The 24,296-nt window shown below is 42.8% G+C and overlaps 1 protein-coding gene across 1 annotated transcript in view; it reads right to left on the bottom strand.

Moving 5' to 3' along the window:
• Positions 1-22,578, bottom strand: part of LOC126639838 (gamma-aminobutyric acid receptor subunit rho-1) — a 29,597-nt gene extending 7,019 nt beyond the window's left edge. The window contains exons 1-6 of the mRNA XM_050315096.1: positions 22,288-22,578; positions 10,420-10,473; positions 8,596-8,702; positions 7,180-7,247; positions 3,585-3,808; positions 291-373 (exon numbers count right to left, since the gene is read on the bottom strand). Coding sequence (XP_050171053.1) covers positions 291-373; positions 3,585-3,808; positions 7,180-7,247; positions 8,596-8,702; positions 10,420-10,473; positions 22,288-22,409 — 658 coding nt within the window. The 5' untranslated portion in view covers positions 22,410-22,578. The remainder of the gene's footprint in view (positions 1-290; positions 374-3,584; positions 3,809-7,179; positions 7,248-8,595; positions 8,703-10,419; positions 10,474-22,287) is intronic.
• Positions 22,579-24,296: the final 1,718 nt, after the last annotated feature.

Raw genomic sequence — 24,296 nt, 5'->3', positions numbered from 1 at the left:
AGGCAAGTGGCCCAGGTCCTCGTGGTGTGGGGAGGCAGCTTGACTGGCACTCAGGGATACTGGCAAGACAGTGCTTACAGCCGGTTTTTAAAATCACTGTGTTGGTACAAAGACTATCCAGTTCCAGTGAAAAAATAGAGCCAAGGAGTTTTCTCAGTGTTGAAGTCTGCCGACTTTGGTTAGAGCTCCCATGAATGTAGCAGCAGTTTGATTAATGATATAATTAGTTATTGGTATAATTAAATGCAGTTTGGGTGCCCTTGGCTCCTCAGCATCTCCACTTTACTTACAGCTTTCGATCTCCAGGGAACATGTCTGCGTGTCCAGGGGAAAGCGACTGAAATCCATGTTGCACATTGCTGTTACTGTAACTCTAGGAATAACAAAAATCACTTCATTAAAAACTTGTCCTCTTACATGACTAAAAAATAATAAAGCTGTGAGTTTGGTCTTTTATTAAGTGACTACGGCCAGTACCAGTGAACTGAATATATCTCTGCAGACATCTTTCCTTTCAACAGATGCTTTTTACAATAAAATAATTTCCATTTATCAAAGCCATCCTAGTGCCTTGAGGGATCCAAGTAATTTTCTCCACACATCACGAATTTCCAGCTGCTCGGTGAGAACCCGGTAATCATACATGGGTATCAGCCACCAGAGGGCACAGACAGTGCCTCGAGTTAAGGCTGGAGCTGGTATGCTCAGTGACCACCGAATGCTCTGCCCCATCAATCAAAAGCTCTGATCTTGCTATAGTCTGATTATCTCATTTTTAATAGCATAATTTTGTGTTTGAACTGGAAACATCCATAAATCTTGACTCGACTGGCTTGAACTCTGGGGAAGTAAATGAAAAGAATCATTCATAATGGGGAAAGAATTAATGAGTTACAGAAGGGCTAATGGCAGACAGATGTCTCTCACATAATGATAAAAACACAATGCAGTCCCTTATGTTAGTAGTCCTGCACATGTGGGTTCCATCTGATGTTGCTTTCCTATTCAGATTTAGACTTCGAGCAAAATTGCTTGGCTCAGATTCATTGTTTAGGTGCCTGTGAGGTCTACAGTGGTATCCAAGAAAAGAGAAAACAAAGTCTGGCAAAGAACCTTAAAAAGGCAGGCACCAAGGAAAGATATAATCTATAGGCAAAGGTATCCAACAAAGGCAGACAGGCAGTAATGAAGGACCTGTTGGCTCTTAAAGAGAGACAGCCTTTGTATTTCCCCAGCATTCATGAAGCACTGCAACTTGCAGTTGCTGCTGAATAAAAATACTGACACTCTGCCAATTTGCTATTGAAGACATCCGTGACCATTTTGTACAGAGCAATTGTTTAAGCACAAGACTGTGCATGGTAGGATCTGGGTAGTTTGGTGTTCTTCTCTTCCCGTCTTCTTTAGATAATCATAAATGCTTGCAACACAGATGCTTGATATCATGCAGCTAAATGAAAGAGTATATAGGCATGCATGCTATAGCTGAATGTTAGGTCATAATATTGTCCTTTTTTTATTGTACTGATGACCTGAGCAAACTTTGCAAAGGCCTAAGGAACACCTGAACCTTGTCTAATATGCTGAGTGAAGAAAAAGCTTTGATAATGAGAAGGTAGACACTGTTCAGGCTGTGAATCCAGTGAACAGTAAGATAAAAATATCAGAGAACAAAAGAATTCTTGTCAAACTGGTGCTCCCTAGGGAATCAAGAATTTCTTAGCTTGACTTACTTTCCTAGAATCATAAAACAACCTTGGCAGGCTGAGAAGTTGACCTCCTCACTTCGTGGCAGGCTCAGCTCCACCTTTGCCACTACTAACATTCCCTAAAGACCCCCACAGATTTCACAAGCAGTATATTCTGCAGCTTTATCACTAGTTAAATCTATGAAGCTTGCTGAAACTGACCTCCTATCAGTCAGATTTTCCTTCTTTTTGTCCTTCAGAATATACTATCTATCATCTGATGTTTTCTTTATCTATCAGGTATTTTGTTATTTCAATGTTGTGGAGCTGATGTCAACATTCTTGCATCAGAATATTGTACAGCAATTTCCTCTCTGGTAGGTTTTTATGGGTCATTTGGCAATACTTGTTTTCTAACTGGATGGAGCTGCAGCCAAGAAAAACAGAAGCACAGGTTTTAGTTTTTTTAGGAGAGACATATCATGCTGGATTTGTCTGGGATAGAGTTAATTTTTTTCACATTATCTAATGTGGGGATATGTTCTGGATTTTTGTTGAAAACACTGTTGATAAAACAGGGATGTTTTTGTTATAGCTCAGCAGGGCTTGCACAACATCAGGGCCTTTTCTGCTTCTTACCCCACACCATCAGTGAGGAGACTGGGGGTGCACAGGGAGTTGGGAGGGGACACAGCTAGGATAGCTGACTTCAACTGATGAAAAGGACATTCCACACCACATTGCATCATGCTTAGTATATGAAGTGGGGGAAAGAAGAAGGAAGGGGTGGAAGTGTGTAGTGATGGCCTTTGTCTTCCCCAGTCACCGTTATGTGTGATGGAGCCCTGCTTTCCTAGGGATGGCTGAGCACCTGCCTGTCCATTGGAAGTGGTGAATGAACTCCTTGTTTTGCTTTCCCTGTGTGTGGGGTTTTTGCCTTACCTAGTAAGCTGCCTTTCTCTCAACCCACAATTTTATTTCCCTTTTACCATTTTAATTCTCTCCTCTATCTCACCGGGAGGGAGTGAGCCAGCAGCTACCTGGGGCTTAGTTGCCAGCTGGTGTTAAATCACGAAGCAGATGCTCCTCACATAACTTTTCCAAGTATGAAAGTGTTACTTATTAAAAAGAAAAAAAAATCCTGGTTTAATAGTGTTCAGACTTACATCAGCTGATTAACCAGTTGGAAAATAAGGGAGAAATCCAGGCCTGGGATCACCTCTCAAATTAGAGGACAAAACAACGTTTACAAAAAATATCCCCTTCAAGGGGCTTTCAGGCATTTCACAAGAAAAGCGAGAAAAAAGCAGGAAGAGCCAAAGTCAAGTGTTTGGGTTGCTGTAGCCATACATGCAAGTTACCAGGAGCTATATACCCTTGCTCTGAATCTCGTCTCTTCACGTGGAGGATGTTCCTTCTGTTTTGTTGCATACCATAAAGTTGCCCTCGGTATAACTTATATTCTTTATAATTGCCTATAAGAATAGAAATTGCATGTTTTGCTGGGCACAGAGGCTTGTTATATAATGAAGTGGATAACTATAGCTGCCCCAGACTTCTCTTTGTTACCAGACATTGCCCTTTTATTTAGATTGTGCCCTGCCTCTTCAGCATGCCCCATGGGGATTGCAGCCCCCTGCTCCCTGTTGAGCTGCCCCAAGAGACTCCCACGTTTGGCTGCAGCAACATTGGCACAGAAATTGGAACAGAAATATTCCTGCAACAGGCACTTAAATGAACTCAGACAGGCACTCAGATGTCTGTGGGTTGTCAGCATATTCATTCTTCTTTATGCTTTTTTTTTTGGTATGAAGTCATGCAAAAACACAATACAGGAATCAATTAAATCACTTTCTCACTCCACTAATGGCTTTCATTGACCAATTGCAGCTTTACCTGAGGCTATAAAGTACCTTCCCATCTGGCTGGACCCGCAGCATGACATTGTCTGTGGTGGTGTCATGGATGAAGGAACGCTTGGAGTGAACAAAGAACATGTCGGGAACCCAGATCTTCTTCACCAGTCTGCCATCAAAGGTCATGCTTTGGTTGTTGGTGCTGGGGAAGGACAGCCGCTCATCCTTCCAGTAGTGCCTCAGATAAAGCGTCATGGTGAAGTCCTGCAACAAAACAGGCTTGTGTCACAACTTATACCTTGTCAGCATAGTAGTGATTGCTTCTCTCTGGAACAAACCATGAACTGGAAAGCACCACTCCCGAAGGCACATCCACTCCCCAACTGCAAGGGACATGACCGACTGCAGTTTGTTTATTCCTCAGGTCAGACAGACTCTTGGGGTTCAGAAATCAGAGGCCATCCAGGTGGCAAATCCACCTCTGAAACGCAAATGTTGCATTTTAGTGTCTGTGAGCCACTCCAGGGGCAAAAGTGCAGACATGTCAAGGCAGCAGTGGATGTGGAGTGCTGCCAACTGCCTAATCCCCCAACCATGAGATGCTGTGTTCCTGGAACAGGGAAGAAGCATTTACTGCCTGCACTGCCATCTCTGCTGCTCCAGCAGCTGCCTTACCCCAGGCAGCTGGAATAATGTGCTGCAGTGGGAGCTCTTCCTCCAGCCTTGACTCTGAAGTCTTTTTGACTCAATATTTGACCAAAATGCTTTGGGGTTTTTTTGCTCTTTCTCCCCACGTATTGTACTCTTAGATCTGAGGCACGCTCCTTGTCTTTGAGCTCTATTGTATTTGGATTCAGACCCCGGGGACATGTATACTTGGGTTTGCCTTTTCCCTTGTTTCAAAGGAAGCTGTCACATATCTGAAGATAAGATCACACAGTTGTTTATAAATATGTTCTCTTTGAGTGTAGTGTAATATGTTGCCCATAAAGTGGGGAAGTGTCGAAGTCTGAGCAGTCTGCCCTAGCGTCTGGAGTAGAGGAGGTGAGATGGGTTTGCGGTGGAGTTTTTTGACATTTGATTTTTTTTTTCCCCCACAATACTTTCCAAACATTTTGAAATATGGGGAGTTTTGTTGTCTTTTTTCAATAGAAGTGATTTTTACTTGCCGCCTATGGTACTATTATTACACTAGAGGCCAATATAAATCTTGGGAATGCTTTACATTGCATCTAACTCAAGCTCCCAAAGCCACTGACCATGTAATTTCTTCTTTTTCATTAGATTCATTCTCTAGCACTTGGCAACAACTTTTCCCTGTTTAATTTAAAGACTTTTGATCTGGGAAAGACTTAAATTTAAAGACATTTGATCTGGGAAACCTTTTACCCTGTCTCCTGTGTGTTAGTGTGTCCTTTAAACAGCAACAAATTGGTAGATATTTGTTCTTTAGTGAGAAGCTAATGCCTGACTTTTTTGCATAAATTTGTAATTATAGTTGCTGTGGAAAAATCTGGTATTGTCAGCTTTCATTAGGAAAGATTTATTAATACTAGTTTTAGGCTATTGAACTGGGAACCACAATATTTTATAACACATCATCTGAAAATCCCTCAAGCAACAACCATGTATCTCCCTTCTTCTTTTGATCCAGTTCTCAGCGACACTATAACTCTTCCTGTTATGTTTGCAAATGGATTTCCAAAGCTGAGTGACGATCTCTTTTTTCCTTCTTGTCGTCTTTCATCCAGATAATACAGCTGCCCCACACAACATGCAAAAGCTCTGTAATTTCAGGATCATTAGCCTATAATAATATATAGGCTACCTATAATAATACATATTTATATTATTTTAAAATGGGTTAGGAAAAAAATTGGTTTTGTGACATCCTAATGAAGTTTTTATAACATCCTCTATTATTTTATCACTTTCTTGTAAATAGTAAGAAAGTAACAGAAAAAAAGAGAAAAATTGATATAAGTAACTTCTCAAGCTTAAACTTAGTACAGAATAGATAACTGTCACTGATGTCTCTTCATTTTAAAAAGCAAGCAATGATCTTGCAAAGCACCATGGCTTTTTTTTCCTATAAAGCTGCACGAGCGGAAAAAAATTTATTCTGACAATATCAAGTCCTCTCCATCATTATTTTTCAAAGAGCCAAAATTGACCCTGAATGGGATTTTTTTAACCCAAGGCCATACAGTGTTGCTGAGTATTGAAACATGCTGTTAGAGGAGGAGCAGGGGCAGTATGCGAAAGCCATGAGAACTATGTTTGTCCAAAATGTTTGTTTAAAAAGAAAGAAAAGGTTTGTGGTTTGGGTTTTGTTTGGTTTGGGGTTTAGTTTAGCTTTGTTTTGTTAGGTTTTTTTTACTTCAAAATTCTCAACACTAAATTCTTTCCCTTTAATCAAGTCCCAAAGCTTTTCAGGTGCTCTCTGGCCACCTTCAAAAGCTTTCTCCTCAACCAGATGGGTTGGACCCATCCCAGGAGAGGTGAAAGCTCAGAATCACTGTGGCTATCTCTCAGGGTGCCAAGAGCACCAGAGACTGGGGGATCAAATGGAAGGTTCCCCAGCACTAGGGAGAATGCTCACCCCCTAAGTGCTGTAATCCTGCTATACACAACAAGTGATGGGATGATATCCCAGCCCACTCAAAAGCTGAAACAGCTGCTGGGAGAGGAGCCTGGTCTGCAACCAGTGTGGCTGCTGAATGGCAACTGTGCTGCTACACAGTCATGTTCCTGGCTGAGACATGGGAGGTCAAGTGCAGGCTCTTTAACCCTCTGTCTGTTAATTAGGAATCCAGAGAATCTGGGGTTCTCCAGAGAAACCTTCAGAGCTATTCGGTAAATCTATTGAAGGATCAAGACATTTTGAAAAGTATTCTGTATTGGGGAGTGATTTTTTTTCTCTTTCAAAGCAAAAGCTGAGCTATTGAGAGACCCTGGGCATCACAGAATGGTGACTTTAAAGATCATCTAGTTCCAACTCCCCAACCATGGACAGGGACATGTTCCACTAGATCAGGTTGCTCAAAGCCCCATCCAGCCTGGCCTTGACCACTTCTAGGGATGGGATATCCATAATCTGGGCAACCTGTTCCAGTGCCTCGCTACCCTCTGAGTAAATTTCTTCCTTATATCTGCTCAAAACCTACCCTTTTTCCATTTAAAGCCATTCCCCCTTGTCCTTGGGAGCTCTCTGGCCCCTGACCACCTCAGAACATGGCCAAAGTGAGACTATATCTACAGTATGTAAAAGTGCCTTAAAGCTAACACATTAATTTGCATTTTCAGACCTTTTAACCTTGTTATCATTTTTAAAGAAAATATAAACCCCCAAATCCTTTGAGACAGTCTTAGTAGTGTTCTATCATTTTGTCCTAGAGAAAAGAAAGTGGCAAATTTCTTCCTTCTGCTTCAAGGGACATGAAATGGTAGCATGAGGTCAATAGAATTCATTGTCAGCAGATTCAGATCAAGCCTAAATCTGCCTCCTGGAGGCTGTGGAGTGTTTGTCCTTGGAGGTATTCAAAACCCATGGACACAAGCCCAGCTAGCCTGCTGTAGTTGGTCCTGCTCTCAGCACAAGTTTGGTCTCCAGAGGTCTCATCTGTGACTCTTACCATGTCCACCTCAGAAATGCTGTCCAGACTTTCAACTTGGACATCCACCCCAACAGGAATTGCAGGGCCTGAGGGGAAAAAATTAAAAGTTGACAAAGTACACACCTAGGGAGACAAAGTAATCCCCTGGCTTTAGTATCTTAGAGATAGAAATAGATACTTGGTCTGAAATAGAAACAACAGTTAACAAATTGAAATTAAAAGCCGTGGAATTAATAATAAAAGCCTCTAATAACAATTAAAGTCAGTAATGTGGCTGACCTATTAATGGCTTTTTCTTTTTATTGTGTCCTCCTGCATGTGTTCCTTTAAAATTTAAAAGCAACTTTAATTACTTTTAGCTCTAGTGCTTGGGTCCAGGACTGGTGAGACAGATACCTGGTGGAGCATCCATTCTGAGGGAAAGCAGTGGCAGCACAACTGAGGAAATGTGTGAGAGTTACTCCAATTTTTCCCTCACTTCTGCTCCCCCTGTAGGCTAATAAATCCATGAGAGCTACTCTGTGTATTTGACTCAGTGCCCGGCCATGGAAAAGACAGGGTGACAGGAGGGTATGCATTGCAGGACACAGGCATGTGCCACTGAGCTTGGGGTTCCCAAGGGGAAGGATCCAACTGTGACCCCCCGTAATAGGGATTTTGATCTTTTTTCTCTCCTCGGGGCTTTGACTAGTCCCTCCTATACCTCTGGCAATTACAGTGGAGGAGAGCTGTCAAGACAAATAATGCACACATTAGCAAACTGCTATGAAACTGAAACGTTTTTAAATTAATTGAACATGCTGGCATTTGGTATATTGAGCATTTAGCAATAAAATCTTCTTTCATCAGAGTATATAATGGTATCCTGGATTTGAATGACCATCTGTCAGCCAGAAAGGATAGATAAATTACAACATTCTCTAATCCGACGGGCTGAAAGAAAACGTGTTCTCCTCCATCCATTTCCCTGAAAGCTTAGGTTGGTCTCGCACATAGCCACAAAACTGTAAGCAAGCATTAACACAGGGGAGTCAAAATGTTTTCTTTTGGGTTACAAATGAAATGGCCAGTCAATAGGTGTGGTACGTCATTTGATTATGCACACACATCATGCATTTCCGCATCATCCAGAAATAAACATGAGGTGTGTTTGCAGATTTTTGTCAGAAGAAAGTGTCAGTCCTGAATACCAGGAATATTATGTTGCCTGTAATCACACTTCCATGCCTTTGACTATGCTTTTTGCTCATCCAGAAGGCTATTTCTCTGCACCCTGTCCCCCTGAGCATATCATGAATTCACAACCCAAAATAACAGAAATTAGAGGCAGAAAGGGCTCTGCTTGCCAATCTGCTTCTTAACCTCAGTACACGTTACAGTACAAAGAAGTGACGGTGTGAAACAGGAACAGTGACAAATGTGCACGTTTCATACCTCCGAAACCTGGTCTCATGCTGAAGTCGTGGTCGTCTATTCGCAGCAGCTGCTCTGACTTTGTCAGGGGAGACTTGGTGATGTCAGGGCTTCGTTTTAAGATTGGGCTACCAGGAGGAGAGAAGCACAGCTATGAGCCCTGAGTAGTGCCTGCGAGAAGTATGCGCTCATTTCACTCCATTACCCCTTAGAACATTCAGAACATTTGCTCCTTAGACCACGATCACGCGATTGCTTGCAGTGGTCAGTAGTGTGTCATTAAACAGTGATTCCTGCACTCAGCATACAGCTTAGGCACCTGTGTGAATTCTGGCAGTGAGAAAACCTTCTTTTGGTGACTTTTTGTTGGTAAAATTATCTCTGCTTACAGCAGTTTGGAGACAGTCATTCAAAAGTGTGGGCTGGAGGAACGGTACGTATGGATAAGTGGGGAAATAGAAATGGGGGGGAGGCACTGCTGACATGTGATGGAGTGTGAGGCTAGGAATTAGGGAAACAATATATCAAATAAGCTACTGGCTGTTGCCCAGGAACAAAATGGAGACAGTCTGGGAACCAGGCCAGGAGGCAGGCCATCCCGTAACTGCGGATAAAATTATTAGCTCCTGCCCCAGATTTCTATCAAGGATAAAAAGGAGCATTAAAGACCTGGGAGGTCTCTGAGCGTTAAAGAGCCTGGGAGGGTCATTCCAGAAGCTGCTGGAGCTGCACCAAATGCTGGACAGAGGATGCTCTGTTCCCCCTCCACATCCAAGGTGCAAACTGTTCAGCCCTCCAGTGCTTTGGCTGGGATGTTGGTGGCAGCAGCTCCTTGGTTCCTCCCTTGTGCAGGCGGAGCCTTTGCTGGCCTCAGAGCTAGCTGCACACCAGCTGCTTGGGTGGCAGGAGGGCTCAAAAACAGGAGGAAAGGTTTTGCTGGTTCTTGATTTTAGAAAAGATGGCACACTCAGAGAGGCACTTGTCATATACACAAGACAAGTAAGGAATAGATTCAAGGAAAGCAGGTCAGTGGAGAAACTTGATGGGAAATATATTCCTAAGATAAAGCTTCTCCTAAATGAGACTGTTTAGCCATGCTGTAACTCATGGGCAGTTGTACTACAAGAAGCCAATACAGCAATCTCCTAACAGAGGCCAGCAGTGTTATCAGTGACTCCTCTCTCAAACCCAGACCTTTATCTATGAAACATCTTTGAAAGATTCTTAGTCTCAGTCCATACTTTCTAGGAGAGGTGAGTTGTCTACCTCCACCATTGAGTTCTTCTAGTCATGAATCATCCCTTAGGCATTTTAAAATGTGGACTCTGCTCCTTCTTTAGATTTAATTCAGCCTGTGTGAGACTTGTGAGTGTACTTTGGGAAAGGTTTATGCCTGTCTGAGACTGGGAAACAAAGTTAGCAGGCTGCTGACGAAGCCAACATTTGTGAGCAGGTTTGACTGTGCTCGGAAAGGTGTTTTTTCCCTGGTAGTGGCAGTGGGAAGGACGAGTGGAAAGCCTGTGGAGTGGGCTCAGCTCTGCAGAATGGATTCTTGGAGGGAAATGCCCACTCACACAGCATGGGCAACACAAGCTGTGTATCAGTGCCACATGAAGCCCAAAGGAATGCGGCAGATGGCCATAGCAACCCACCTCACCTACATGAGAGTGTCAGGCCACAGGACTTTCTCTGGGGCCTGCTGGATCCTACTAATGGCATGACTCCTACCTAAAGACAATTGGCATGCTCAAGGGGTGCCCCCTTCCCCTGCCACGGCGTCAGCCCAGCCACGGGGATGTGGCTGGCAGGGCTGGGCCAGCAGCAGCCACCCAAGGTTTTGCTTACCTGCCTTGCTTGTGCCCCTCGCCGTGGGCTTCCCGTCTCTGCCGCTGCGGCCGGCTGCACACAAACGACAGGAAAAGGGAAAGCTGAGACAGGTGGACACGGACAGTAAAAAACTGTGAAAATATTTGTATCTGATTTCGTACTGCCTTCCAGCTGGCTGTCAAGAAAGGTTCTCGCAGGTCTTTGGCCAATATTTTATTTAATCATCAAAGGTAAGAATATTGCTTTTGGCAATGTAAGTGGTTTTGGCTCGCTCGAACAAAAGTAACATTTCAAACATTTAACACTTCTAACTCATCTTTAATTAAAAATGAAAGAATTAGCTCCTCTCTGTAATAAACACTAACTCTAATCAACTCTACTAATGAGGCTTTTTGCCCATTAGCATATATTTCAAATCCCTTTGTAGAGATTTACAGCAGCAAGACTCCTTTTGCAGTAATGGGTGTCACCACCTGAGAACCATAATCCCTTTGGTTAGCGGTGTAGGAACCTCAGGCCTTGCGGGACAGTTCCTCCCTGGGCTGGAAATATTCTGAAAGCCAAGAGTATAAGAGGAAGATTCATCCTTCTGCTGCCCCAGACAAGCAGACAGCCAGGCTAGAGGTGGGCATGCAGGGCTGTATCACTGACTCACCCTGAAGTAAAGCATTGGCTGAGTGGGATTGTTTTTTCCAGAATCTGCTCTGTGATTCCCAGAGGAAGGCTGGGAATAAGCCCACAGGCAGACCACTGTCTGTGGGAGAGCCTTGGACCGTGCAGCACCATTTCCACTACAAAGAGTAGCTTCTTTGGCACTGCTTGGACCTGGGCAACACACAGAAAAACACTTGCAAATGCAAAATGCACTTTCTGGAGTCTTCTGCCTTGGGCTGCTGCTGCTATGTCTCACTACTGCCTGTGTCTCATCTGCTGGCTATCAGGAAGTAATTTCTCATGTTTTGGGCATAAGCAGATTCTGGTAACAAGCTGACCGATTTACAAGACTTTAAAGTGCCCTAGTAAACTCTTGGCTGTTCAGGAGTAATTCTGGTATTCAAACAGGGATGAAGCAGGCCATGTTCTTGCAATTTCTAATTTTCATTTCCTTTGTAGAGCTTATCTAATGCTTCATGAAAGGCCCTGGCCCTATCCTGCCTGTCAAGGGAGACTTCAAGCCATGGCCATCAAAGATTCATGGCCAAATCCTCCCCATCCTGAGCACTCAGCAACCCTGGGTGGTTCCTTTTATTTCCTTCAGGTGTTTCTCACCACCTCTAAACCGAACTTTATTTCCTTGTCAAAAGCAGGCATGAGATGTCCACTGTACTCCAGCCACTGTGAAGTACTGTGTTCATTTGAGCTTTGGTTCAGGTACTTCACTTCTCTTTACCAGTCCCATTCCCCTTGTCACAGCTCTGGGGTCACAAGTCTCTCCCACTTTCCTGCCTCTTCCTATGGCAGCAAAACATTTTTACCTTTTACCCAGTTACTGCAATATGAAACCCCATTTCTTTCTACTCAATAAATAGCTTTTCTAGTCTGATTCCTAGGGAGTGCTCTGCTGGCTAATTGATTGATGACAGCTCCATCATGGGCCCCCATTACCCTGCCCATTTGAAGGGTGAATCAATGGAAAGCTGCCATGGCTTCCCTCACATGTCTACTGTCCCTGGGTGTTTGTGGTAGACATTGGCACTTGGGAGATTCAACCCAGACATTGCTCACAGATTGCTCAGCACAACCCTTTGCCACTGTGGCCACGCACTGTGACAATGTTACTCCTGCCTTCACTGGGGTGGCAGGCTGTCTTTAAAACTAAACAATAACTCCTGAGGTAAAATATACTGAATAATGAACAACTTTTTTTTTTTTTTTTCCCGAATGTCAATATTTATCTCTGAACTGTTACAGTGCCAAAAGGCGTTTCATGTCTCATGAAGATCACAGAGACGCTTTGTGAAAAAGCAGCAACTGGAGCAGGGTGGCATTTTTTCACAGTGCTCCTTGAGCATTGCTCGAGTAGCTCTCAGGCTGCTGTTGGCTGCTGGGGTGATACAAGCTCTTCAAAGTCATTGTTCTCCCCCAGATCTACCCACTGCTTCAAGGGATCTTGAGATGCCTCTGCCTCAAAGGCTGAGTCTTGCTGTAGCTGGGAAGCAACAAGGCAACTGAAGTTTAGGATAGCTAGGGAAAAAAATCAGCAAACCCAGCTTTTGATCACTATTGCTACAGACACAAGGCAAAAAGCAGTTATTCTTATTTGCATTTTAAAGCATGAGATTTCCTATGGCTCTTGTAGTGACTCCAACACAGCAAAAAGGGTTGCAAGGCTAGGGATAACAATGTCTGATTTTCAGAAGAAACAGTCCAACCATGACATCTGAAGGTCCCAGCAGGCATTTCCTAATGCCCAGCTTCACAGGATTTGTGCCAGAGGAGCATCACATCCACACTTGCAGTGTGTGCCAGAAACCCCACAGTATCCTTCAACTTTGAAATAAGAGCTTTTGGAAGCAACAAAAACAAATGTGAGACAAGTCATCACCCATTGTAGCATTTTAATTTGTAATTACTTATGCAGCACACATTTCCCACCTATAAATCGTACTCTCTTTTCTCTGTGGGAGGTAATATACCTGTAGAAGACAGTGACCTATTTTACACTCTTAGTAGGATAATCTGATTAGGATTTTAGTACACTTCTTCTTTGAGGAGTTAAATCAAGATACAGTTTAGTTCAGAAAAAAAGCAAGACCAGTGTATTTTCCTTGAGAGTAAGGTGAAAGTTGCTGAAGTAATGCAGCCAGGTTCACTCAGTCTTTCCTGGGTCCACGGGCTGACATACTCGAGGAACAATGCTGGTGGGTTTGGCAGACTGGGCTAACACTAATGTTGTTATTATTATCAGATTTCATTAAAATCTGGGACATTCTGCTCTCTCCTTCCCTTTTGGTGTTCTTAGGTCTGCACAAAGGATAGCAGATCAGATTCTGTCTCAGGAAATATTGTTGAGATGCGGCTATTGCATAACCTCTGTCCCTTCATTTACTTGTGTCATTAGCAATATTTTGGCAGGGGGTGTAGCTGCAACTCACTCCTACCCTGAGCGAGGTGCCTACTGCCCCAGAAAGCCTGGCAGCCAGCAGCTGGGGCTGAAACTCCCAGGGAGCCCATTTCCTATCTGCTTATCTCAAGCTTGGGAGATGCCACCACCCCTTCTCTGGTGCAGAGACTGTGGAATCCCCATCATCACCCTTTGAGACAACCACATGCTTAATTTTGTGAGGTATGAGATCACTCTGTGCTGCAGCGCAGCTGACCCACGGCCTCTCCTACCACTGACACAAAGCAACAGGGTGGGTGGAGCTTGCTGAGCTAATTTTCAGCGGGACTTCTAATTGGAAAGAATTAAAGTGATCTGCAGGGGGAATGGGGTGAACAGCTTGTGTGGTGCTCCCTGTCCTACACTTGCTGTGTTTCACAGCCCCCGTGCCTTGCTGAGTAGGGGAATGGCAGGGGCCATGTTCTCCTTGGTTTTTCCATCACATTATATCTGGGCAAGACAGGAGAGAGCAGTGAAGGCAGCACGGGTCCCTGCAGAGGACAAAGTCTTTGTGGGGAGGACCTGGGATTGGTGAAGGTGTAATAAAGAGCTATGATAAGTTTAAATGTCTTATTATTATTAAATACCTATACCTACATATTTGACTAGGTTTTGTTTCTCCCTCTGTTTCATGAGCAGTTAGTGGCTTGGGTTCATACCACATCAGCATCATGTTAAAGGCAGAAACCAGGTGGGGGATGCCTTGATGTCACAAATTAATTGGCAAGACCTTCTCTGCAAGCAGGAGATGCTGACGGACAGGTGGTGCAGCAGGTCCAGGTGAAGACTGAGAAGCAGTCTAGAGCCCAGAGAAGGAGGAGGAAAAGTGAGGTAGCTAAATGGAAAGAAAAACCACCCAGCACTTAGAGCAAACTTGCCATGGGAGGAAGCTGCTTTTACCCAGTGACATGCACTGCATGGGACACGATCCAGTGTGTTACACATTAATTCCCTGGGATGATGTAAGATAGAAACCCACTTATTTGTACTCAAATTGAGAGACTTACAAAGTTGTGAGCTGTGTCACAAAATGTATTCTATTTTGGCATTTGTCAAGCCCTTGTTTGTTTGTAACTATGTTGGGTCATATGTCCTTATGATTAGTAGGTTTAAAGATGGTGAAGAAAGATGACCTATTGCTATTACAGGTTGTTAAAATTATGAAAATTAATTAGAAAATAACACTATTTTTGATGTTTACATCACAAAGTCTGAAAAGCAATGGGATTTGGAGCTCTTTTACTATCTTTTTGAGTGATATAGAAAATTCAGCGAGAACTCCTTTTTAATCCATTATTACTTGAATATAGGTCAGTCCTAGAATGCAAAATATGCAGAGGCAGGAGACATATATACACCCTTTACATTTTGGACTTCTTTTGTTTGTCTGGACATAAACACTGGAAAAAGAAAAAAAATGGAACAAACCTACAGATATTGATTATTCACAGAAATGTCATGCCACCTGGGGTGTTTTGGCACAGGACCTGATGTTGCAAAAATGGAAGTGCCCTTCTGTGGAAGGAATTGCATCCCATGGGTGGGTGTTTCTGGGGGTTTTGTGTTATATATGTTGAAAGGAAGGGTTGGAGGAAGCAGAGGGAGAATGACTGAGGTCAATCCTGCCAGCCAAGGAGGAGGCAGGTGTGGTGCCAGGGCTCAGTCAAGTGAGAAAGGGAAATGGATGAAGGGAAGGGGAGAACAGATGGGGTGATGCAGAACATGCTGAAAGGTTTCATGTCTACCCAGTCTTTGAAGAAAAGTTGACTTGTAAACAGATATCAGCACAGTGCAGATAAGGGAAGGAAGCTGGAGTTTTGACATTTGGAAATAAATTGTGACAGACTCCAATGATCCATTTGTCTGCCCCTCCCCTGGGGAATAATGAGATTATAAAGATCACTCAATGTGAATCTTTGCAATAATTGACGTCAGTCCGGTCTAACGTCCTGTCTGACGGTGTAACTGGCTGCCTTAGTGTAAGCAAGACGAAAAGTAGATTTGAGTGAGGCTTTTAATATTTCATTACTAAACAGGGGAAATACGGTTGAGGTGAAACTGTGACTTTGAACACAGTTTATATTGAATAGGAGCAAGAGGCAGTTTGACTTTTCTTTGAAGGATGTTATGCACTACAGAATCAGAGAATAGTTAAGACTGGAAAAGACCTTTAAAATCAAGTCTGACTGTCAACCTAGCACCACCAACACGTTCACCAATAAACTATGTCCTCAAGTGCCATATCCACATGTTTTTGAGTACTTCCAGGGATGCTGACTACACCACTTCCCTTGGCAGACTGTTCCAGTGCTTTATAACCCTTTCTGTGGGATTTTTTCCCCCTAGTATCTAATCTAAGCCTCTCCTGGCACAATTTGAGGCCATTTCCCCTCGTCCTGTCACTTGTTACCTGAGAGAAGAGATTGACACCACCACTACAAGCTTCCCTCAGGTAGTTGTAGTAAATACAATAGCCTTCTCTGAAAAGCTAATGACCATGTAGACAAGGGTGAGCAAGATGATACACTGCACCTCAAATTCCAAAAGTGTGTTGACAGGTCCTTCTTGTAAAGCTCCCCAGATGTGAATGGTTGCAAAACAAGAAACGGAGGAATAATTGAGAGGTTTCACCGTGAATAAAGTTCTTCGGTATAGTCCCATGAAACCTATGAAAGGATCACTATTGTTCAGTAGCTTTATAAATTATTTTGGATGAAAGAATAATTACTGTAACCAGTATTTACTGAGGATATGTAACTGTTCAAGGTAGTTAAAATCAGTACTCTGGATCGGGAAATGCAGCAGAATCTCACAGTGCCAAGGGACTTTACAAGAATTCAGTGTTATCAGATTCAGAAAAGTGTACATTGTTTTCCACTGTGCTTTCAGAAACAATGTTAAGATGCTGATGGCCTCCAAATCAACTGTTACTGCTGAGGAAGGAGGTCTCAGCATCATTGTGGTATTTCTCAGTAGACATCAGCCTAATGCTGCACAGTGCTCAACAAGAGAAACAGGAGCTCAGGCATTATTGGGAATGGAGAAGCAAAATAGAAAGCATTTCAATGATGTTGGTAACATCAGGGCACGTCTACATCTCACATATCCAATGTCCAAGGCTGGAAAAAACCGCAGAGCGAGAGAAGAGAGCTTGGAGGTGGGGAGATCTTCCAGGCAGCCTGAGCAGGGCTTTCTTAAGTGGGAAAGGAAACGATGGCCAAGTGATACAGTGCAAGGATTATATCCCGATTTTATATAATCAGGAGAAGGTGAACAGGAATCTGTTCCTCAAGACATTCCACAACACACACCAAGGAGAAGAAATTTGAAACAAAGTGCAGTATGTTTTCACTCACTCTCACCAAAAGCTTTAAGTGCTAAAAACTAAGTGAAAGACCATCACCATTTCAGATATGAACTGTGCTGCACACAGGATTTTAAAGCCTGTTATGTCTTCTCACACCAGGTCATAAAACACATTGCAATAATGGTGGGCCAGAAGACAATGTGGAGCTGCTGATTCTTAGCAAGTTACGTGGTGGCAATGTTGACTGCAGATTTTATCACTGTTGTCCCAGTAAAGTTGCACAGCACATGGGTTTATGAACACAGCTTCAGAAGTAGCAGTAGAGACTATGTTCTGCCATGAATCCCTTGAAGAAAAGTAGGAAGCTACGTGAAGCATAGACCCAAAGTAAGTTCTAGAAGGGATAAAAGGAACCTGCTGATAATGATGAAAGTAGAAAACGTAATTTTCAAGGCATCATCATTTCCAGTGATAAGCAGAGAGAGGACAGTTTCGGTTGGGCCAAGAAAAGTTGTCATGCAGGCATGAATTTACTTGAAAGAACAACAGAGGTGGAAAAGCAAATGAGAGAAATATCAACACAGTAAAAAAAAAAATAATGTATAACAGGATAAAGAAGAGGAGCACTGTTGGATAGAAAAAAAGGTTTTGAAGGAAGCCACAGCGTAATGTGAAGTTAAAAGCAACAGGACTAACCTTGGCAGAGATGTGTGACAAGGGCAAGAGATGTGGCTAGGGGCAGATAAATGAGGCAGATGAAGCACTGGGATGAAAAAAAAAAAAGAAACAGCTAATTGGAGAAGAGGAGAAACCTTGAATGAGGAAAAGAAAAGGAGTGAAGGACATGAAGGTAAAAGGAGGAAAGGCAAGTTACCAGTGGGAAAGATGGAGATACCAGTTGCACTGGCCTGAAGCCCACAATGGGCCTCTTGTTGCTCTCCTGAGACCCAGCACTGCTGGAGCAAACGTTGTCCAGCCACAGTGCCAGCTGCTGATCTTAGCCAGCAGGTGGTCGGTGCTCACTGGATCTGGTTCAATAATGACAAGGTGCCTCCACAGGCAATGCTTTCATCGGGCATTTTTACAGGCTTACTGTGCTCTCCCAAGATCTGATCTTGCATTAGTAAAATTTATTCGTGCAAATGAATGGTATCAGGATCAATCCTGAACGTACAAAAAGAAAGTCTAAGACAAGAGAGTAGCATAAGGATTGCTGGGAGGTAAAGGAAGAAATCCTGTTAGGAATGAGTTTATAAGGCCAGAGAAAGCATTAGGAGGGCAAGAAGGTAGGAGCTGCCCTCCATATAAGGGGCACCCTCAGGGAAGGTACCAGGATAGCCACATGTGATTTACAGACCACAGACAGCTCGCACCCAGTGTGGCCAGGGTACAGAGGAGCTGGCAACAGGGAAGTCCTATCCAAATTCGAAAAAAGCAAGAGAAGGTAACTTTAATGTGACAAGTGTTTATTATGATGCAGGGTAGCTCCTATCACTTAAGAAGAGAGTCACTAATTGTAATAACATCTGAAAATGTCATAAAGAGAAAGATCTTTAGTCATGAGAAAGACACTGTGATAACAAGCCCAAGGCTTATTGTAGCAGTTGCCATTCAACTCCAGTAAAAGATGGCTCTTACTGACAGAGATATAGTCAGGGCACTCTAAAGGAGCAGAAAAAGAGTTACTGTTTGGAGATTAAAGTGAGGTAAAATTGTTATAACACAACTAAGGAGTGGTAGGAATATGACTAAAAACATGAAGTCAGTCTCTTAGCTAAGATTAAACAAACATGTTCCTTAGATCTTTTACAGTGAAATTTCTTCTGCTGAGAGCTGTTTGTCTGAAAGGTGGTTTTAATGCTGTCCAGGGAGATTTTAGTGTTAAAAGAGATTTTTTTTCCCCCCAGGAGTTAGTTTCTGGCAGAACAATGTGGCTCAGCTCCAGGTCAGTTCTTTTCCTATCGCTCATCCTCTCTAGCAGATTCTGCAAGTCTAATTAGCAACACAGGCTTTGGCCCTTTTGTTGGCACAATGATGTTGTGACTTTTAGTGAGCCTTTGCATCATTCTAGTGACCCCCCTGCAGCCTGGTGGCTTTACAAGAGCCTGAGCAGTTGGGAAAACAGCAGACAGCCCTTTTGCCAGTGCTCCGGATCTCAGCTCCTTCCTGTAGGAGTTTTGGCACTTTGGATTTAACAGGAGTAAACAGCCTTGCAAACACTGCAGGATTTGCACATGGCTGACTGCAAACTGCGAACAGGTCTGCAAGGTGAGAAAGCTTTTATTTTTATATTGCTTCTCTTTGAAGTGAAATTCCTTTGAAGTGATTTGTCCTGGAGATTAGCAAAAATAAGTAGTTGAGTACTTGACTGGCACACAGACATTTTTATAGTGAATTACAATATTGGAGGGCTCTGCAGTAAGTCCTATACAATAAAGCTATCTACTATGCTGCTTTCACTGACTTTGAATAAGACTGGTTTGCCATTTTCTCTTCACACTCTGCACTATGTCCCAAAGCCTCAGCAGCTTTATTTAAGGAATTATTTGTGACCTTTTTCAATATTCCTGTCATATTCCTGTCATGCAAACCCAGTCCCCATAAGACTGTGGTGCATGCATGAACTCTCATGGGGAAAACCGTGCCTGTCTGCTCACACTTCTTTAGGGCTCTTGTATCTCATGATAGAAAGGCTGCCTTGGGGTACCTGCCAGAAACTGTGACAGAGATGTCTGACCCTGTGGGGCCTCATTCGCTCCATCCACCATATCAGCAAGGATGCAAAGACAAAGTGAGCGTGGGCTCAGCTGGATATGAGCAGGTAAAAGACAAGCCCTGGGGCTGAAAACTGCACATCCAATAGTGAGTTTTAATTAGAAAGCAGAGTTCAAAGCAAGTGAGTCTCCTTGGAAGAGACTAATACAGAATCCAAAGAAACAAGCTGAAAACCTATGTAAGTCCTCGAGAAGTTGCACCATGAGAATCAGGAATAAAGCTGGACATGTCTTTCAGGGACAGCAGGATGCTGGCAGCACACCTGGTGTGGCAGGTCTCTACAACAGGTGCCTTTGCCACCTGCCAACACTGGTGGCTGATGCCGGGCCCTGGCAGTGGGGCATATATGGATGTTCTCATGGCCCTTCTGAAGGCCCTTCTGGGAGAACATGGGTGCAAATCAAGCCATCCTGAGCATCCTGTGGCAGTGTGGAGCCAGCCTTTTCCACTTCAGGTACACTTCCCCATCAGTCTCCACTGAGGTCTGTGGCTCTCTCAGAAGGTAAAGGCTGCAGTGAAGGAATGGAATTACTGGTCCTTACCACAAGCCTTATGAAGCAAGAGGTAACAGTGTTCAGAGAGGAGTAACAAGGTCAATTATTCACACTTCTCCTTCTGCATAATAGCTATTCAGGGCTGAGCGTTGAAGGGAGGGGAAAGAGAGTCAAACCCAAAATGTTCAGGAGCAATGTTCTCTGCAAGCTTTTTCTGGTGTTATATAGCATCTCTCCTTATGTGTTTTGAAACCAGGATCTAACTCTATAAATTAGGGGCTTTGTCTGTAATTCACACAGGTTTTGTTGTTTGTGCTTAGCAGGAAATTAGATGGATGACCATAATCATCCTTTTTTTGCCTTACAAATTATAAGACTGTTGAAAACATGGGTCTCTTGCAGCCTATCCCATCACAGGGCGAAGTGAGCACTGGGCACCACACCACTGATGGACAGCTACAGCCACAGGCCAGCTTTGTTTCTCTCTCCCTGTCAGCCCTCCTCAACGTGGCTAGTGCTTTATTGAGGGAGAAATAGGCCAGAAATCATCTCCCAGGCCAGCGTGGGCATGCTGGGAGGGCAGTGGAGCCAGCTTCCCAGAGCCACAACACCTCAGGGCTTTCTGATGGGCTTATCCTGGCACAATTACACCTTATATGCAAAGTATGAGTGAAGAGGCAGTTCCTGCATTAACCAAATAGGTATTTCTTTTCGATTTTCACACATTTTTAACACTTTGCCGCTGTGATTTGTTATGTTGTCACTTCATTGCACTGATACTGTTAAGCGTTTAGTGCAGTGGGAGTTTTTGTTAAAGATGCATTTCTGTCAGCTGGATGCTTTACAGCTCAAATGTTGGTACCTTGCTTCTCACCCCTTTCTTTTGCTACAGCCAACATCTGACCTCTGCTGCCACTGCCATGAAACCTCAATGAAAACAGGGCTTTGTGGCTGTCTTATATCCATACTGTCTCTGGTAATGCGTCCCCTGGGTGCTGCTTATGAACAGAGCCACTGCATTAATTTTGCCAGTTATAATTCCATGAAGGTGATGTCACTGCTAAAGCCACTTCCTATGTACAAAATGGTTCATGTACCCCCAAGTGCCAACCAGGACGCTGCAGTCACTCTGCAATGTAGCCCTCACTTGCTACAAGGGGCTGCAAGAAAATAAAAAGGTACTTTCCATCCCTTCCACCTTTCAGTCATTTTTCTGAAGGCTAATTGGGGTGGTTTTAATTCCTCAGGACTGTGACATTCCTGCATTTCCAACCTCATACGTTTTACGGTATTGATGGTGATAGTCATTACAGAACATACATTATAGCAAAGCCAAAACTACATAGGTTCAGTCTGTCACCAGAAGTATGCAGCCTTTGAACAGAAAGATTCATGTGTGAAACATGATAAACATGTCAGCTATACTTTTACCAAAAAATAAAAAGTATTTTTACTCCAGTTGTACCTTGCTGTGTACCTGAGTATAAAAATCCTCATACAAAGTTCCAAATATTCCCCAAAGTAGAATATAAGTAATCAGAACTCAGCTGCAGCAAAAAACCTTCCTTAACTCAAAACCTCATAACATGGCTGTCTACAAGATAGTGGGAGCAAAATATCACATAGTCTTTTTGTAAGAAAGAGAGAGAGAGAAGAATAGAAAATAAAATTATTTTAAATAATTTTAATATTTTAATTCAGTAACTGAATGCTCTTTCTGTTTCCTCTGATAACTGAGCATAGCCTTGAAGCTCGCTGAGAGACTTTAATTTTTTTCCTCTGAAAAGCTCTATAAAACAAATGACATGGAAGCAATAAAATAAATTCTGAATGTTTTCATCTGAGATCTCAAGTCAGTCTTATCTTCAGTGAATGCAACAATTCTCATGGACCTAAATTTCATCTTCACTGTCATGTAAATACTCTACCACATTTTAACCACCAGAAATATAAATGTTTATTTTTTTGCACCCTTAAAAGTTTGAGATATCTCACAAAACCCTTTTTTTGAGAGAAGCAGTGATTTTCACTGTAGAAAATGCATTAAAACTTAGTCATTGGCAAAAGCAACAACAGAAAATATTTTTGCCTGAGAGATCACAATCTGCAAATGCAAGCTCTAATTATCTATTAGTCATTTTATCATCACCCAAAACATTGCACTTGTCCAAACTGTAGCCATTTGAATGTAAAAAAATGAGACTCACCTGCCTTTTTTGTATACCTCATGTATTTCTTTTCCTTGTCGGTGGGTTCTGCATTCAGTGGATAAAATCCATCCCCACAACAGCAGGAAGATGCTAAAATGCATTTTATGGACAGTCAACATGTTACCTTAAGGTCCTGTATCCAGAAATAGTCCATACAAGAAGAAGAAAACCTAAATGTAGATCCTTTTCCTCTTTTTAAGACATTATCGGTCTGATCGTTATTGGAAGGATGTTTACTCATACAAAAAATCATCCTGCAGTATTTAATCTGGACAGTGGGGAAAGCAATTTCCACTAAACCTATAAATCCCTCTACGTCAGATGGCAGGGATTTTCTAGCAGTGTTGAATTCACGTATTCTCAGAGAACAATTATTTTTTGTCCAAACAGGCTATTTTATTAATTGGTTTAAATTGATCCCTATTCAAATACCTGTGATATGTATATATCTTTCTGCCTTTTTAAGCAAAGTAGTGTAGTTGGTCAGTCAAGTGTCAAAAGTCATTCTTTAATAACCAGACTTACCTGTGTAGCAGTAATAATTTTTACAAGCATTGCAATAAATTGAAAAGTGTTAATAAACATGTATCAGTTTCCAGCAAATATTAATTTTTATTTAGCTCTACAAACTGAATTTTCCTTTGTGTTCTTCTACGTTACTTTAATATACAGTGGTGTTGTGGCCAGAGGAGTTGGTGCTTGCAGGACTTGTGCTCTGCTGAGCACTGTGTCTGGAAAGTATCCCAGTGTGCAGAGGAGTAGGAGAGGACGGCATGGGGGAGATAACACAGGGCTGTTTGGAGGGATCCTGCCAAAACAGAGCAGCAAACACCCACCAGAGCTGCAGGAGAGCTCAGGGGCCTGCTGTGCCAGACAAGATCCTCATTGGTGGTAAAGACAGTAAAAGAGCACGGGCAGAAATATGTGGTCAAGCCAGCCACTTCACCTATCAGTTTGGAACTCAACGCCTCCCTGCATAACCCACAGCTCTGTGTTTACCCTCCTTCTCCTCTGCACCTTCTCTCAAGGCCTTGCAGCTCTGGTCCTACTTGTGCCTTATCATGGAGACCTTGCCCCCATGCCCTGCTGACACCACCAGCCTTGTTCCACCCCTTTGCTGCAAAGGCTCTTCTTCCTCTACCTGTTACCCATGGATTTCTATTTCAGAGCAGTTTGTCAGGTCACCCACCTCTTTCTAAATACCCTAGAAAGCAAATCTCTACCTGGTCTAAGCTACTGTGGCTTTATTGACTTCAGTGAGCATTTACACTGCCTTGGGATCCACAGAAACAACACGCTGAAAATCAATAAAATTGCATTCAATCAAACAAGATTCAATTTTGTGATTTGCTGGGGTATACAAAGTCATGCAGGCCTCAAGAGATGGGCAATCGGTCACCACTAGTTTGTTGCAAGGATTAATTGATGCTGCTGTTCAAAGAAGTTGCACCCATCTTATATTTGAAAGTTTTGTGCATTCCGTTTCCACTGATTCCTGGTAACCTTCCCAAAGAGAATAAAAGGTACCTTAATAATTGTTCTTTTCACCTGTGGTGGTATTAGATATAGTCTTCTTAGTCTTTGCAACAGTCTATATAAAGTTTTATGATGTCTTTCATCAAATTCTCTGAAATACATTTTTGTTGTTTCATATACATAATTAAAAAATGCAATAATTAAAAAAACCCCTTTCTTACGCAACAGGGGAGCAACGGGGATTGACAAGCAACGGATAACTATGAATTCACTGAGCCGCCCTAGAACAGCTGGAGGTCCCTTAGCACACATGAGAGGGGGGAAATATTTGTCCTCTCAGTGACAGAGGGAATTTGCTAAAGGAATATATCAAAAAAGCAAAAAATGCATTCTATTTCCCTTTTTTTGAATAGTTGCTCATAGAAAAGTCCAAATATGGGCAATTCATAGAAAAATCCTGGAACAAATCATCAGACAACTTCTAAACTCCTGAAAGAAAATGACTAGATGAAGATGGGCTTATGAAGAAT

The sequence above is a fragment of the Myiozetetes cayanensis genome, unplaced genomic scaffold (assembly GCF_022539395.1).
Source record: "Myiozetetes cayanensis isolate MyiCay16 unplaced genomic scaffold, myiCay2020 scf2-11, whole genome shotgun sequence".
Taxonomy (NCBI): Eukaryota; Metazoa; Chordata; class Aves; order Passeriformes; family Tyrannidae; genus Myiozetetes; species Myiozetetes cayanensis.
Note: the sequence above shows the minus strand (reverse complement) of the source record. Positions and strands in the feature narration are given on the sequence as shown.